Genomic DNA, 17975 nt, shown 5'->3' on the forward strand with positions numbered 1-17975 from the left:
TTCTCGTCGGCGAGGTTCCGTGATAAAGGACCTCATTTCAGAGCTTATCGCAGCGCCCTCTCTTTCGCTTCTGTCAATGACAACATGGGCAGCGCGCGAGCAAATAAAAGCCAGCCATTAGACGATTCTCCACGATCAAGAGCTTTTTTTTTTTCAGGGGGATTTGCCGCGAATTATGTGAAGAAAAAATAAAGTCAGATACAAGCTTTCAACTCTGCATCTGCGGCTGAGTGAAAACACGCGCACTCTGTGCATGGAGTCAATGTGAAGCTATACATTCTATGAATTGCCTTCGGTATTAGCGTTTCGTCAGCGCCCATACGACGCAATGACGCGAGCATTCTTTATTTTGAATATTGCCGCTAGCGTCGTTGTTGCTCGCAGGACCACGTAGCAGAACATCCGTGCATCTTCTCATGAAACTTCCGGCATGTCCTTGATTTATTACGAATGCCTACAGGTGCATTCTCCATCGATGCATATTCCCTTGGAGTCGCTTGGTCTTCCCGGGTATTTAGCGATGCACATTTCCCTACACTTAGCTTTATTGCAGTCTGCAAGAAGAATGGAACAAGTTATATTTTTTCTCAAAAAAGGGAGAATGGCTTTCAACAAGTGTCAAATGCTGTGTCAACAGCTTACGCGCTGCACGAGAAATGCCTATTGACAGCCTTTTTCACAAGGCATGGTACTGCCCACCAGCATTCTGTCCTAAACGCAGCAACAAAACATTTGTTTGTAATTTATGGCACTGCAATAAAGGGGCGCTGAAGATAAACACTATATTCGCTTAGAATGACAAACCATGCTTTCAGAATACTCTGCTTGTTCATTTCGGGGTAATAGGTTTATTTTGAAAAAAAAAAGCAGTGCGAGGACATATTTTATTTGCTTTTTTTATTATTATTTCGCTACGAAACCTCAGCAGCGACACGCCAGTGTGACGTCAAGGATTTCAAAGTATATTTTTTAGTTGGCGTATTCTGGCACAGTAGAAGTTATCGAAGCTTGTCTTTGACTTCTTAAATATTCAATTTAGTCCGTTTTCACCAATAAGAGTTTAGCCACGTCTGAGCAGAATCCATCAGATTTTGTGTTGTCACGGATATATGGTGCGAATTCAAGGCGACGTCTCCACATGGCTTTCATTTTTGTATATTTTATGGCTTGCCACCAGTGGCGGTAGCCTAGTGCTATGTCGTTCGGGATGAATCCCTCTCAGACGGCCTGATTCCGATTGAGGCACAATGCAAAAAAGCCAAGGACACTTAGGTATCCGTACGTCGATGAATGCGAAAGCATAGCGACGTCTTCTCGATAATGACTAGTTTTACAAAATGTAATGGGATTGTTTTCACGTTGCCTTCTATTCTTTCTCGCATCGCGTGCCTCGGCCTCGTTCTCGTACTTGCGTGGACGCTCAAAGGAGGTGGTCGCAGCTACCAACTGAGAAGTCCAAGTCGAAGGTTCGTCCATCGGTCCACATGACAGAACTCACCGAAATCGCCGCAGCGACTCGAAGCACCTCGACGAACGGCGCTATATATAGACCGGCCACCGCAACCGCCTGCCTCTGTGACCACGTGACTTTTTGCACCATCTCCGTCGAAGGTTCGTCCATCAGAGCGCAAAACATAACTCACCGAAATCACCGCACCGACTTGCACCCGCACCACGAGTGGCGCTATATATGGATCGGCCACCGGAACCGTCTGCCTCTTTGACCACGTGACTTTTTGCACCATCTCCATCGAAGGTACATTAACCAGAGCGCACGACAGAACTCACCGAAATCACCGCACCGACTGGCAAAATGCAAGTGCCGTCAGCGCCTTCGCAGAGGGAGTAGCACTATGGGAACGCTGGCAACGGCACTGGAGCCAGTGTAGAGGAAGACAACGACGAACGCGCGAGCAGTAGCACGAGCCTGTCTCTGCGACCACATGACTTTTTGTACCATCTCGTGCCACATCGGTGGATTTTCTGCTTCATGAGCCCTTTAGTGCCCTCGCGTTAAAACAGTCCTGCACTTGGATTTAGTTTAAAGTACCCCAGGCGGTCAAAATGAATCTTCAGTCCCCCGCTACAGCGTGCCTCGTCATGAGGTCGTGCTCTTACAGCGAAGCTGTTTACTTCTAGCCCCCGTATGCAGCACCCGCATGCGTTTCCAGAGGAGGCACCCTGGGCGGCTTTTGTCGATGTCGGGGACACGGCACGTGGGCAGGAATGGAGACGGGTAAAGGAAGAGGGGGAAATAGTGCGGCGACGGCGCTTGTGCACATGACGTGCGCTTCCGTGGTTATAGCGTAACACGCGTAGAAGGTGCCGACGCGGCTGCAGCAGCGGTTGCGGCCGATGCATGGGGCATGCGGTGACTGCTGCGGCGCTGGTGTCGGCGTAGTCTGGTGCCGTATGAAAAAAAAAGATGTATGAGTTCATGACGTATGCAGCCCATGTACGCAGCCTTAACTGCTTCGCTGGTAATCCGTCCCCGTATGAATGTTGCGGCCCCACGAAACTTAATGCCCGTAAGACCCCAGAATTTAGTCAAAGACATTAAGGGAAATGGAAGCACTTAGTGCTTTGTCTCTACTGTTCAGGGCAATAATCTCGTTTTTCCTTATGATAGAGGTAAGGAGATCTATCATCGCCTTTTTTGTCTTTGACCAATTCGGTAAGGATGAGAGGCTTACCATCTTCAAGATTGCAAATGCAGTTCGTTCGTTGGCATCGGCCAAATGCGTTCGGCATACGCCTCCGGTCTCCTTCATCGCGACAAAGCCTTTGACATTTTCGAATATTGCATGCTGCAAGGTAAAAACAAAAGCCCAAAGTCGGTGATCACAACCGTAATCTCACACAGCTCTCCAATTCAGCGAATGCCGTACATTGAAGCGCAACAAAAGCGCTGATGCTGTTGGAATTTTCAAATTCGTATTCCATGTTCGAAGTGAAATTTTTATGAAATCCTATAAGAAAACGCTATGAGAAGTTGACGAGAAACCCGTTTCAGAACAGCGTAGGTTTTGTATATGGTAGTAGTCATGGCTGTTAGTGATTGCATGCTCAGCGGTCGACGGGTAAAGTCACGTAGCATAGATGGACTAAAGGTGTTGGAGCGCAGCGAAACATAAGGACAAAGAAAGTCATATGGGACGCACAGGCTCCTGTGTGCTCTGTGTCTTCACGTTTTCCGGCGCTCAGCCACCTTTAGCCAAGATATAACATGCCCACATCGCGACTCTTGCTTAGATTGAGGCGCTATTTTAGGGCGCCATGCTAGATCTACCGACAGTCACTACAACCATTAAAGAAGTCGCTACAAGCGCCAGCTAAACTTTCATACATCCATATATCATGCACCATACATCATCGTTCATCCCGTCTTTCTTCAACTTGTCGTCTTACCGCTATACATAGTAACAAATTAGAGCACACTAGCTGAGGCGAACCTCTTTGCCTTTCCTTCAATAAAGACTTTTTCTCTCTGACATGGCAGACCTGTACTTAAATGTGACTAATACATCGCTATAAAATAACAACTTGAAACAGATTTTTTTTTTGCAAGCAGAGTACGATATTACACATAATAAAAAAGACAGAAACATCTAAACAAAAGTGAGTGGCAAGGTGAAACGGCATTTTGTGGGCATTTGTAACAAAATATTCGTGTTCTCCACATTAAATTATTGCTTCATTTAATAGGAGAAACCACAGATTCTCACCAAAAATCACTCGCGCGGCTCAAGCGAAAGCGCCCGCTTGTGGCACGTTCACTGGCTCATACGAAGCTCTAAATGCAGTATCCATGCAAATGAACTGCATACTGGCCATCATTTTATGCTATTTATTCCGAACAGCTTTGGAGGCTATGTTACTGGTGATATTGACAGCTGAACTGGGTTTCACATATTGAGTTATCGTCCATCAATTTACGTAGTCACCATGATGAGTAAATCACTCTCAATAGCAAGCATACCACACCACCACATTCTTAATCACTTTTACTTGCGCTAACATACTGATCAATTGAAATGCCTATAGCTTGCATATGGCAAGAATCGTAACTCACATCACTCTTTGACTCCGTTTTATAGAATTCTTACGTTTTGTCGGTTACAAGGTTTTTTTCACAACTGATATTAGTCATGGGCCTTTACAGTTTTGTTTTTTCTAGAGGTATTGATGTTGCGATGTGAGTGCAATTCTGGTGAATGAATAATCACTTTTCTTGTCATTCCGTATTTTTCTGACAGTATTCCCTTCGTAGACGGGTGGGACTCATCAGCCTTTTACGTCTCCCCTCTCTTTTTCTTTTTTTTTTTTTTGGCTCCCCCCGAGTCACCAATGGATGTTACGGTAATTGTGCGCGACGCTAAGGTACACATCACTTATGGTGGCACCATGTGCGTGAAACAAGGGCTAAACAGTTCTTCGGTGCTCTCATAATATTTTTATGATTAATGAATGGTATTACCAGCATTTATTTTACCTTGACACACAAATGTGATCGAACTTCAGTATACATGCTGTGCCGAAAGATAGTCATTGTTGCTGAAGTAACACACACGTACAAAAAAAATAGCTTTGAAAGAGATTAAACGTAGAGCGCATATTACGTTCTTTGTAGTTGCATTTGCATGCCACCCCTTCGCAGTGCCCTATAACATCCACAAATTCCTGGTTCAACTGGCCCTCGCAGCGGGCCTTGCATTCGTCATCTCTGCATGCTGCGCAGAAAAAAAAAAGCAAATAGAGGTTAGGTGAAGGATTAAATTGAAAAACACGTACAAGTAGGACCCTATAATGTAAAACTATTCCATTCTATTTTGATTCCAATGTTCTCGCGTCAAATTTCCGTAGCCGCCGACATAGGGCAGTGACGCGCAGCGGTGTTTGAACCGACCAACACTCTCCTCGTTTATTGGAGGTCCCTTTTATTTGCTTCCAAAACGAGTAGCATCACCTATCTTGGTAGGTTTCTCTGACCGAATCGGTTGACAAGAGGCGAAGAGCACGCAGCAGTGGAGAGGTTTTATGCGGGCTGAGCCACCGCAATGAAACTAGATAACCGGATGAGGAGGGTGGTGCCGACGTCTGCGATTGGTCCGCTTCCCTTTGCTTAGCTTGCGGTGGCTGGTCGAAAATCGCGGTGGTGTGTAACGGAGGCTTCAAAATCAAGCTAAACCGCATCCTCATCGAAGAATAGTTGGCAGAGCGATGTCGTAAACGTGCCGAAATGTCTCGACTACGTTATCGTCCCCCGCAAAGAAATGTTTATTACACGCGATTAAATTTACGCTCCCTGCAGCTTCGAGTAGCCAGTGTACAAGCCAGGCCGACCTGTTCTATTCCTTTCGGAACGGGGCAGTCTTCTGCTATCAGGAAAAAAATATTATCAGTTTCGTTCGGCATATTAACGCAATGCATATACGTCACTTTGACGTGCTCAGTTTTCGCAAATTTGTGACGTCGCGTGACAGATAGGCGAAGTGGGCAAGCTGGGAGCGGTCCGATAACTTTTTACCAATAACGGAGGCTAATGACAAACAAGGAATAGAATCGGAAATAATTATTTTCCTTTTGTTCGGCTTAATCATGGATAATCAGTGCGCGTACACGTCATTTCAGATAGGGAGTTTTCGCGGTTTTCGCGACGTCCCGTGGCAGATAGATGACGTGGGGGCGTCCCGGAAGATTTTTGACCAATCGAGGCAAATAACGCTTCTAATTGAAAAAATTAGCCCGACTCGTGAGGTAAATGTATTATGGGCTGTCAACTACAATACGCTAGAAGGCAAGGTAGGTATATTGCTCGCAATCGCTAGTCGTGGATGCATTGAGTAAGAGCTCCTGCCGTGGGGGCGTCCCGGAAGATTTTTGACCAATCGAGGCAAATAACGCTTCTAATTGAAAAAATTAGCCCGACTCGTGAGGTAAATGTATTATGGGCTGTCAACTACAATACGCTAGAAGGCAAGGTAGGTATATTGCTCGCAATCGCTAGTCGTGGATGCATTGAGTAAGAGCTCCTGCCGTGGGCGACAGAGGCTGACACTCCTTGTAGAACCACTGCCTAGCAATAATTTCATTTGATCCCCTATCTCGCCTGGTACTTCGTCATTGTCGAAATTCTTGCAGCAGAACTTTCCCTGGACAGCGCTTTAAAAAACTTCACGGTGTAGTCAAAATTTGATAGAGGGCTTGTTGCAGGCCCTTGAAAAACACTGGAAAGTGGTATTTTGGCATCTCTCGTGGAGACTTCCTTACATGTGATGTTGTCTTCCAATCGTAGTTCAGCGGTTTTCCTGGCTGCTCTTAGCTTTATGGTTTGTCCCCTGCAATAGAGACAACAGAAACAAATCAACGTGATTAAGATTACCGTTGACAAATCAAACTTAAGCTATGCGTTTAAACATTTATTTAAGCTTATCGGTACTAAGTCGGTTACGGCCATTGACCATCGTGGTGTATTACCGGTGAAGTAGAAACACTGCTGGAAAAGCAAGTAACGAAATTGAACTATCTGATGGGTGAAACTGTGACCAGAAAGGAAGGCAGCACAGTAGTGGCAAGCATAGTCAGCGGTCATAGCCTAAAAATCAAGAGGCTCATATCCATCGGTTTTATTTGCATTCGGCATCGTACACTGCGGAGCAACCGATAGTGCTGGTTAACTAGATAAAATTATTCGCTTCGCTCTGGCAATTTTATGAGGCCCTTCTGTTTTGAAATATCTATATGAAATATTTATAGAGGCCTATGGGGCTATAAATAAGTCATAAGATAGAAGCCAGACATAAGTGGAGTGGTATAACCTAGTGTGCCTGCAACGCCGACAGGCAATTTCACGTTGCACTGGTGTGCGTAAATGTAAATTTACAGGTAAATTTATTGGTGAGGGTGCGTCCGAGGAATATCCATCTCTCTCTCTCTCTCTCTCTCTCTCTCTCTCTCTCTCTATATATATATATATATATATATATATATATATATATATATATATATATATATATATATATATATATATATATATATATAGTTACAAAACGGCACTGAAAGTAAAACAGGCGGGTAGCGAGAGTGGAGAAAGAGGAGGGCGACGCTTCTACTAGGATTTCCAGTGTGTTTTGTGCCTTCGTGATCAGTAAAGCAGCCCCTTAACCCTCGTTGGAGAATGTAACAGTTTGGTGGAGGGGCTAAGACGAAGACGAACGCAACGACGGAAGCTCTACTCCCTGGACTTCGCCGCACTCGCTGCCTTGCCGGACTTCCGCCTTCGCCAATCGAAATGATGTCCCAAGTACACACAACTGATGCGGTGGGGACAACTCGTACAGGTTCCTTGCCATACGACCGAGTGCCGCCAAACTTCGGCGGGACCTCAGGGGAAGACGTCGACGAGTGGCTCCAGAACTCCAAGCTGATGAGCAGAAGCAACGGCTAGGACTCGGCAGCGCATTTCAGTCATGTGTTCTCGCTAACGCCGCTCTCCTATGGTATGAAAACCACGAGGACCTGTTCACGAGTTGGGATCGTTTTGTTGAGGAAGTGCAGAAGCGCTTCGGCGATTCTAACGCGAAGAAGAAGCAAGCGTAGCAGACATTGGCTCAGAGGGCACAGCTTCCAGGGTAAACATGTGCCACATATATAGAAAAAATTTTGCAGTTGGTGCAAGATAGTGAATCTCAGGATGCCTGACGAGGCCGAAAATGGACACATTCTTAAGGGGATAGCCAAAGATGTGTAGGATTTCCTGATTTGCAAAGAGAACCTGAACTGCGTGTCCGAAGTAATGCAGCACGGTCGCACATTTTAAACGCTCAAGATGCGATGGATGGCTCCGAAATTTGGCTGTCTGTCGAACGTCCCAACAGTGGACAGTTTCGACACAATGTCGCCTACTGACCTCTCGTCGATAAAACGGCAGATTGTGAGAGAATAATTGCTTGGATGTCAGCAAATATCTCATTGCCCCGGTGACTTTCAGGACGCCTATGCAGCATAAACAGAACGCACGCGAACACCGGCCGCTCTGGCCCGATGGCAGCCTTCAGTTAATGCAGTAGATGTCGTCGATGAATACCACGGAACACTGCGATCTGGGTACTCATATCGACCACCCTCCAATTACGAACACCGTTTTCACTCGTCGCGTTTCTCTCAATGAACGTCGCCTAGCTGGCTACCGTCCTCATGAAGAGCGATACTGCCATTCACTTCCTTCTGAGAGGCCTGGTTACTCCGACTGCCGCAGGTGTCTCGACCCCTTCCGGTGTGCTACAGCTGTGGCGTCCCGGGCCACATCTCGCCCTTTTGCAACTACGGACATTCAAACCAGCGAGAGCCCTTGCACATGTCCTCCTAGCCTTTCGACCGCCCGTTCTCTACGACCGCCCACCATGCACGCCTCCCGGTTCACGCTACCCCGGCCCGCCAGCCTCTGATCGAAGCTTGACGCCACCACCAGCTCCCCGTGCTCCATGATCCCCATCGCCGCGGTGACGCATGCCACCGCCGCCGGAAAACTAGTCGGTGTGGCCAATGGGGGTGAGGCCGCAAGATACCACGCACTACCGACAAATATACCCCCGTCCGTGTTTATGCTCCAGAAAAAAGTTCATATACTTGTTGATGGAGAACCTACCGTGTAACTTGGGGATACAGGCGCGACAGTATCTGTGACCAGTGTTAAAGAGGCTTCTTGGACTGAAATCAATGTTTTCTCTAAGCCGTGGTGCGACATTCCGCGGTGTGAGCAGTGATGCGTTGTGTCCTGTGGGTGTCTGTACAGCGGACGTCTCTTTGTGAGGCAGTTTTTCCCACAGAATTCACGGTTATTACACGATCCACACATGGCGTTATTCTGGGAATCGATTTCTTTGTCGGAGTGTGGGGCAACTGTTGACTGTAGAAGCGGGCGTCTTTCCATCCGCGGTAGTTTCCCAGCTGCGCTCTTGGTGAATTCATCATGTGATGACTGCATCGTTGACGCTTGTAAGGACACGGTCGTTCTTGCATTTTCTGCTGTGTGCGTTCTAGTAACCTTTTCTAGAAAGAACCTTGCCATGTTCGATGCCACGCTGGAACCGATTCATTTGACTTGTGTGAAAACGAGCATTTTAGTTCCCCATTGCGTGTGTCTCTAGTCGAAGGACGCGCAAGTGTGTGGGCAATTAACAGTACAATGGAGCCTGCAGTGTTGCCTCGTGGCATGAAACTCGCTGTATTCAAACCCGGATCCTCTACGACGCCGGTTGCGCTTGTTGCCGCTACAATCGAGAATGGGCATCTAGAGTCTCGAGGTTCAGAAGATTCGCAACTTCTACAAATGATCAGCAAGTCACTTAGTCAAGATGAACGTCATTCACTCCTGGGCGTTCTCTCTAAGCACTCTAATGTGTGCGACTTTTCGAAAAGCAGCAAAATGCCTATAATTTCAGCGTCTCGAATACATCATTGGAACAACACCGCTTCGGCGCATGCCATACGGCAGAAACCTGACAGAATGGTATCGTCAGAGTGCAGCAGCATCAACGAGCAAGTGCAAGAGATGTTAGGAAAGGGAGTAATTCAAGAATCGGCAAGTCCCTGGGCCGCTCCCATCGTTCTTGTGAAGAAGAAAGATGGTACGTGGAGATTCCGCGTTGATTACAGCCAACTGAATTCTGTTACCAAGAAAGACGTCTATCCGCTGCCCCGTATTGATGACGCCATCGACTGTCTGCATTCCGCTTCCTACTTTTCTTCCGTGGATCTGAGAGCAGGTTAATGGCGAATTCGGATGCACCCAGCGGACATGGAAAAGACGGCATTCGTTACATCTGACGGGTTGTACTAATTCAACGTCACGCCGTTCGGATTGTGCAATGCGCCGGCGACATCAACTCATGGATAATATCCTGCACGGTTTGAAATGACATATTTGTATGTGCTACCTGGATAATATCGTAATTTTTGGACGCACCATTCAGGAGCACAACACTCGTCTCGCTACTGTAATCGACTGTATCGAAAAGGCTGGTCTTGAGGTGAATTCCAAAAAAAATTCCCTTTTGGCTAGCGCCAAACTGTGGTGTTAGGAAATCTCGTCGATAAATATGACATTAGACCCGACCCACAGAAGACGGCAGCAGTTGAATTATTCGAGCAACCTGAATCTGTCAAACAGCTTTGTAGCTTCTTAGGGCTCTGCTCATATTTCCGGTGGTTCATACCTGGTTTCGCGGATGTTGCTCACCCTTTGACGAATATTCAGCGTAAGAACGCTCCGTTTCAGCTGAACCCTGGGTGTGAAGCCATTTTTCGCCAGATGAAGTTTTGTTAACTTTACAGCCAATACTCCGGCACTTCGATCCTTCGTCACCAACGGAGATCCACACACACGCAAGTGGCGTGGGCACCGATACCGTTCTCGTTCAGCGCTGTAGCAACAACGAACGTACGCAACGCAACGTACGCAACGGTCGCGTATGCAAGCCGTTCTTTAAGCAAGCCTGTGCGGAACTACACTGTGACAGAACAAGAATGGCTAGCAATAGTATTTGCCGTGCAGCGGTTTCGCTCGTACGTCTATGGTAGCCCGTTCACTATCATCACAGATCACCACGCTCTGTGCTGGCTGGTTATTCTTCGTGACCCATCCGGTCACCTCGCGCGATGGGCCCTTCGTCTACAGGAATATCTGTTCCCTATTTCGTACAAGAGTGGCCGTCGACACGCTGACGCGGACTGCCTCTCTAGGATGCCACTGTGTACGACGGATTGAGAAGCCGACAACTTTGACCACCTTATCGCTTCCCTGTCACCTGATATTCCCGATGCCTTGACATTCGCCGCAGAGCAGCGCAAAGACCCAAGCTTGAATGTTTTCTTCCATGCCACACAAAGGCCTATACCTGCAGGTTGATTTTGCTTCCGAGATGGTCTTCTTCACAAAAGGAACTTCTAAACGACGGCGCCTGCTTTCTACAGGCTGTTCCGGAGTCTCTTTACACATCTGTTCGGCCCGTTACGCGCGATGACCCGACCTCAGGTCACTTAGGGGCTGCGCGAACATTTAGTCGCACCAAAGAAGATTATACTGGCCTCAAATGCACAAAACAATTGACACCTACGTGGCTATTTGTATACAGTGTCAGAGCCACAGGCGACCTACCTCAGCTCCAGTCGGTAACCTGCAGCCAGTAAAGCCCCCCATTTCCCTTTTGAAAAAATCGGCATAGATCTGATCGGACCGTTTCCGCATTCTTCAAGAGGCAACTGGTGGAGCATTCTGTGTGCTGACTACCTGACGCGGTACTGTGAGATGGCAGCTCTATCCTCCGCCACTGCAGCCCAGGTTTCCCAGTTTTTGTTGCATTCAATCATACTCCGACCCGGGCCGGCTCGCGAGAGAGTAAGTGACCGTGGTGGCCAATTTATTGCCGATATTGTGGAAGAATTACTGCGTTCGTGTGCCGCCACGTTCCGACACTCAACAGCTTATCATCCACAAACTAATAGGCCCACCGAGCGCATAAAACAAACATTGATAAACATGCTATCAATGTACGTCGCTTCAGACCAGAAGAACTGAGATGAAGTATTACCGTTCGCAACGTGCGCTTTCAACTCTGCGAAGCACAAACCGACTGGTTTCAGCCCTTTCTTCCTTCTTTACGCGCGCCCACCTCGTCATACTCTGGACACTATCTTTTCTTTTGTTCCCCATGACGATTTGTCTATCGCTGACACATTGTGTCGTGCAGAAGAGGCTCGTCGACTTGTGATTGGTTACGTACACTGGCCGCGCAAGGCCACTCTAAAACATGCTATGACAGTCACCTCCAACATAATACCTATGTTCTCGGCGACCTCGTGTGGCTGTGGACTCGTTATCCCCGATCGTCTAAGCGAGGTAAATTACACGATTGCACGTCTCACTTCCAATTGGCGCTGCTTACGCAAGACTGAGGTGACGCATGTTGCCCGCCTGAAGCCGTTTACATCCACGGAGCAGGGGTGACTCGCCCGAGGGCTTCGTCTGGTAGAGGAGGAATGTTACAAATGGTCACAACAAGTAAAACACGCGGGAAGCGAGAGTGGAGAAAGAGGAGGACGACTTCGCTCCTACGATTTTCACGGTGTTTTCTGCCTTGGTGATCAATAAAGCAGCCCCTTAGCCCTCTTCGGAGACCGTAACAATACATACATATATACTGAATAAAGGGAAAATCAGACATCCACCCGTTCGCAGCAATTGCTACAAAGGAAACCCTTCTCGTATACATCTCTCCTCCTTGCGGGTTTCCGCAGAACTACTACGCCATACATATATACTGATACCGTAGTTTTCGGAATTCTCCTCCCGAAGGTACAAGAGTGAAGTACACTCAATGACTGCAGCAGTATGATGGAAATCGCAATCTGCACGTGATCTACAGCCTGCAAGCTTCTGGGAAATCTGCTCTGCCACACTGGGCTATACGGGGAGGGCAAAGCATTGCTCATAGTGATGCCAGACCTTGTGGAACCCAACGGCTAATAGTCAACAGCGACCCAGCGTCTGAAAGTCAAGAGCAGAGACGATAAAGGCTGTCGAGTGAAAGTGCTCGCGGAGCTCGGATGCTGCAATAGCGAAATACCAGACGAAGGTCAGAGCGGTCTGCTCCTCGGGCACTGTTTGTCGGGCACTGTTTGTACGTACGGTGCATTGCGTGACGTGTACTACTAGCGTCAACTACCAGACAAAGGTGGCAGAAGGCGCTTCGTTCCTCTGTGCCGTGCTTGTGAATGTAGGAGTATTTGAAGCCTTATCCTTTGGCGTGGCGCTCAGCTCAGAACATCAGGCCTCACTACGGGCTCTCTCCATTTCGCTGGCCGAAGAGGCGCCACACAGCGGGTTTCGTAAGAGCTGAGTTAGGAGCACCACGGGGCTCGCCCCCACCTGTTGTAGTGACCTCGAGTCCCGGGCAGAAGGGCAGCGGATTGGGCGAGTTGGTGTTCCATCGTAACAATAAAATTCAAACAGCGCTAGACGACAGGACCAGAAAGAGGAGGAGACAAACGTGCCGTGTTTGTCTCCTCCTCTTTCTGGTCCTGTCGTCTAGCGCTGTTTGAATTTTATTGTTACCATCAGTATTGCGGTGGTGCCAGTGGCCGCAGGAAACGTAATATAGCTAGCCGAAATATAGCCCGAATGGCGCTTACCTAGTGAACGCGCAGGGCTAATGGCCCAAGTTTGGCATAAACCGCAGATTGGGTCCAAGGTGTTCCTACAGAATATTGAAGATGACATACAAAATATGATTGAGTCACGTACCTGAAGCAGGGTTTGGGTACGGGCTAGTTGGTAAAAAGATTAAATTAAATTATGGGGTTTTACGTGCCGAAACCACTTACTGATTATGAGGCACGCCTTAGTGGAGGACTCCGGAAATTTCGACCATCTCGGGCTCTTTAACGTACATCTAAATACATGGGTTTTTTTCGCATTTCCCCCCCATCGAAATGCGGCCGCTATGGCCGGGATTCGATCCCGCTACCTCGCGCTCAGCAGCCCAACACCATAGCCACTGAGCAACCATGGCGGCTTGGGCTAGTTGGTAATCCATTGCAAACATGACTTACAGCGCGCGCATTAACAGAGGGCCAACAGGAACGACGAAGACAAGCGCTGACTTCCAACTGATCTTTATTTTGAGACGCACGCATATATACCAACACACCCAAGACAAAAGCGCCCCCTCATCAAAGCAAAAAACCGGCAGGAGTACGCATTCCAAACGTCAGAGGAACCGTGACCACCTCCTTAAAATGGACGACCGCGCATGTGCGACATGAGAAAAGCAAGTTCTTTGTCTGTTAATGCAATTGACGGCTTACTAACCGAGTCACTTTCAGCTACCGCTGCTGCTTCAATGATAAGGCTAGTGTTTTCATTAGGATGCCTAGCTAAGATACTGTTTTTTTTTTCAAACAGCGGAATACAGCCGCAATAAAGTTGTGTGCAATAAACACCTAGGAACTCTTCTCGCGCCTTGCGACTTTATTGCTATATTCTTGCAATCTTACATTTAGACATCTACCTGTCTGTCCTATATAAGACGTACCGCATTTCAGGGGTATCTTGTAGACTGCACTTTTCGAATAATCTGTATACTCTTTCCTGTGATTGATACTGCAACGTTACGTAGCAACAGGACTAGTCCTAATGCAAAGCTGTGCCCGTTTTCTTGGTGCAGAGAAAACAACATCGATACCTGTTTATTTCCGACTTTTTTAAGTTTGTGAGAGATCCCATGAACGTACGGGATAACAGCTGTTTTTTTTTCTTCGTAATGTACCTGAGGCTCAATGCTGTGAACATCAGTGCTTAACCTACGACGTAACTTCTCCGAGACTAAGACAAGAAGGGTGCAAGGGTACCCTTCTTGTCATGAGTACTTGAACCCTGCCGCCCTCAGCCGTGCACTGTGTATGCACGCGCTGTCAGTCATGTTCACGTACCTGCTCAGCTCGAGAGCACTGCACCGGGATCAATACACCGCGATACGGGGGGCAGGTCAGCGCGCGTCTCCTCCTCTAGCCAGGCCATGACGGCGCATGGCTGTCCTCAACGCTGAGCGCGTAAACCACCTGCGTCCAATCTTGGAGGTAATCCCCGGGGGGAGCAAAGCCTCAGAGTCACGACATGGCTTGTCACTTCATGTGCACTATCTTCCCGCGCGCCCAGTGCTGCAGATCGCGTAATCTCACGTTTCGGGGTCACGTCAAAGTGAAAGACAGCAAAAGCGTTCGCTCCCTTCTGCTTGCGCTCTCCATTGCATCAGCGTTCTGACAGCGAGTGTTCGCGGTCATCGAGTGATCGCGGTCATCGAGTGAGATCTGTTCAAGTTTGCCTATGCGCCCGTGACACCACGTAAGTAATATAATTCGTAAGCGAATGCTTAGTGCAATTTATACGACCGATAGAACTACGAATATTATTTCGTGTAGTCTAATATTTTGCTGTCACTGCCAATGCTTCGCTGTCGGGCTTATTTAGGAGACCCATGCGGGTCAAGGGGGCAGATTCGAATATTGCAACGACAAGCTAATTAAAATTGCAAGTCCTCTATTAAAATTATTGACAGAGTTAGCGAGTTTTGAACATAGCTAAATGACCAACACAGAGTATAGTTGCCCACTTCCATATGTAGAGAACTCAATTGTAAACTTTGAAAACTGGAGGTAATTTAAGTTGTGATAGGACCACTGAAATTTGTGGGTGTAGCAATCACCCTATAGCATGCTGACCTCATCATTATTATAATTTATATGTCCCACAAAAAGTGCTACGAGAACACTAAACTCATTCAGTGGCACATCGAATTTGGAAGCGCGTTTGTCAGGATAAATGTTCAGTTGGAAAGCACTCATTTTGTGGTTCCATGTAGAATTTGTAACTGCGCTCCACCGGGAAATGCCCTTATAGGACTCCAAAAGTACTGTTGCTAGGTACTGTTGCACTCGCTGCACAGTTAGGTGTACTTATTTTCAGTCTTCTACTAACCATTACAGAATAATTTTCTTTCGTATTCCTTACAGGAGCCAATGCCAAGAGCATAGTTTGCTGTCGCTGTTCAATGCTTCACACACAAGATCCCGACATTGTTGCTGTTGCTCGTATACTTTAAATAAGCGGCTCTTCTCATCTTCATTCCCGGTGCTTCCTACCGCTAGCTTTGCTGCGTTGAGCCCTCTTTGTCCTTTTTCGGGTGTCATCACCACGGGCTTTTTTACCACCACTGAATTTATTGTTTCTTCATTCCCAACAAGATGACGTCCTTTGCAGTATGTACTACCTTTATTGAATCAGTATGGGGACTTATAAGCTTGCAGCTCAATTCGCAGAGCAGTTCACTGAAGGTCTGCAAGTCCAAAGCTTCATTTCACGTTGGGCCATCCTAATAAGCTTTCTATTGTCGGTTTCTTGGCTGTGACGAATAGTCCCTCAGGAGACTGGGCAAGGTGAGCGTAAATTTGCGATATCTGCGACACCCCATGAATGGCGAATATAACCAAACTTTGACTTAAGTGTCTTTCACGCTGCCGATAAACATTCCATATTTAACACCACCTTAAGGAGAAAGTAAATATGCAATAGTATTTAAGAGTGCTTTCTTTGTTGTCCATATTTATTTAAAGGCACCATCAGCTGAATGAACATGAATTAGTCGACTATCATTGCAACGAGCGGTCTTTCATGTCACTAATTGTTGATTTAAATGTTTAGTGTCGCGATAAGCGGTGGCCTCCTTCTTTTTGCCTAGTGTGGGTGACAAGGAACACCGATGGATATGAAAAAAAGGCAAGAGCACTTTAGCGTTCCCGTGAGCTCACAAAATTTGATATATTCATATAACTTATAAAGGCTGATATCAAAGATGTATTTTGCATTGATAATCACACAGATTCGGTTGTTCTAAACGTAAGATGCAGTTCGCAGTGGTATTATTTTCGACTATATTTAAGAACGGGCGTGGGTATCGATGCTAAACACTCCCCGCGGTGCGTATGTTTCCCACATTGTGTGCACGCGACACTGTGCATTTGTCGTGTACATATTATAGAAGAAGGACATACTACTGAGTGCATAGTTATTGGTACAATTTGCACATATGGCCTAACTTAGCATCTAGCGCATAGCATATTGCTTAACTTGCTATCTCGATGGATATATTAGGATTTAGTAAAAAAGGAAACACACTCACTCATGAAATCTTTGTGGATTACTGATGTTGGCATCCAAGGTAGTTGTGAGGAATATACTCAACGCAGTCAGATACAGTGTTGTGTAATTTTCGAGCTTACATGTAAATTTATTGGCGAGGGTGTGTCCGAGGAATATTCATATATATATATATATATATATATATATATATATATATATATATATATATATATATATGGTTCGTACCAGCAAAAGCTCAAGCCCCTCGACTCTCCCTAATCTTCTCGCTCATTTTTAGCCATGACAAACACAATCGCGTTGTCCTCCAGTCTGTGTAAGCTGGGGACGCATTCTCAAATGGTAACTTTCGGCGATATCACTTTCAGTGCGCGCTTATTGGCTGCTCTAGTAAGACCAGATGAGGTGATTGGCTGGTTAAGTACTACGTCACTCGAAAGGAATAGTACCGCCGAAAATGATCGTCCGAAAATGGGGAATACTTCCGCTGTAGTGCTTACCAGGGTGCATCAAGATGAGCAAATGTCACTGTGTAGTCCACCAGATTAGGTACATCAAACCGACTATTCAGAACTGCACGAAGGAATTCCAAACTTACTTGCGTCGCCTTTTGCTGCTCGAAAGGTCAGTCATGAAGAAAAGCACGAAGACCGCGGAGAGAAAAACAGTTTTCGCCACGAAGTGCATACTTCTATCTTGAAGTAACCACAAGGAGAATACGAATTGGTAAGTTCATGCATCTATATATGACTATATCCTCCCAATTTCTTTTGGCCACATTCTCGTCGTCGCTCTAGCACAAACCGTCTTCTACGATGACATTTTGATAGCTGGCGCTGCTGCTGATGAAGAGTGAAGCTGGCTGCGTGAATTCTCGCAAGCGCCAACAAGACGCTCTGTGTAGGCACGTTTCGTTGCGCAAGCCTCCATGTGCACCAGGCACTACAGAAGTGTCGAGCACGTCACTGTCGTTAGTCTGTCTGTTGTACGCATTGAGAAAGCCTTTTGTCGCTCCTTCCCTATCATGCGAGAGTTGAGTTACGGCGTAGCTCGACACGGCTGGCACACCCTTTGACTGCGACGGTTGCGTGGCTCACAGTTCCCTCGCCTTATCGAGTGGGCTAGAAGAAAAGTCGTACATCATAGAAAGGCGGTGAGCTATACCCAGGCGTTTTAGCATTCTATTGCTACGTTCAGTCTTACGGTGGTTTGAAAAGCCGCACACAGCCCTCGCGCCAACGAAACTTTTGAAAGGTCATAA

The 17975-nt window shown here is 47.0% G+C and overlaps 1 protein-coding gene across 1 annotated transcript; it reads right to left on the reverse strand.

Moving 5' to 3' along the window:
- Positions 1-296: 296 nt before the first annotated feature.
- LOC142570918 (uncharacterized) lies at positions 297-17589 on the reverse strand. The gene is made up of 5 exons (XM_075679219.1): positions 17313-17589; positions 6271-6338; positions 4620-4730; positions 2694-2807; positions 297-554 (listed from the first exon to the last, which is right to left on the reverse strand). The coding sequence occupies exons 1-5, from the start codon at positions 17399-17401 to the stop codon at positions 445-447; spliced, it is 492 nt and encodes a 163-aa protein (XP_075535334.1). The 5' UTR covers positions 17402-17589; the 3' UTR covers positions 297-444.
- Between the last annotated feature and the right edge of the window lie 386 nt (positions 17590-17975).

Source organism: Dermacentor variabilis, chromosome 1, assembly GCF_050947875.1.
Source record: "Dermacentor variabilis isolate Ectoservices chromosome 1, ASM5094787v1, whole genome shotgun sequence".
NCBI classification, from domain to species: Eukaryota; Metazoa; Arthropoda; class Arachnida; order Ixodida; family Ixodidae; genus Dermacentor; species Dermacentor variabilis.

Coding starts and splice junctions, on each gene's coding strand:
- LOC142570918 (XM_075679219.1), bottom strand. CDS start 17,401: ATGCACTTCGTGGCGAAAACTGTTTTTCTCTCCGCGGTCTTCGTGCTT. Junction 6,339..17,312: donor AGCAGCAAAAGGCGACGCAA/GTAAGTTTGGAA, acceptor TCTCTATTGCAG/GGGACAAACCATAAAGCTAA. Junction 4,731..6,270: donor ATTGGAAGACAACATCACAT/GTAAGGAAGTCT, acceptor TTTTCTGCGCAG/CATGCAGAGATGACGAATGC.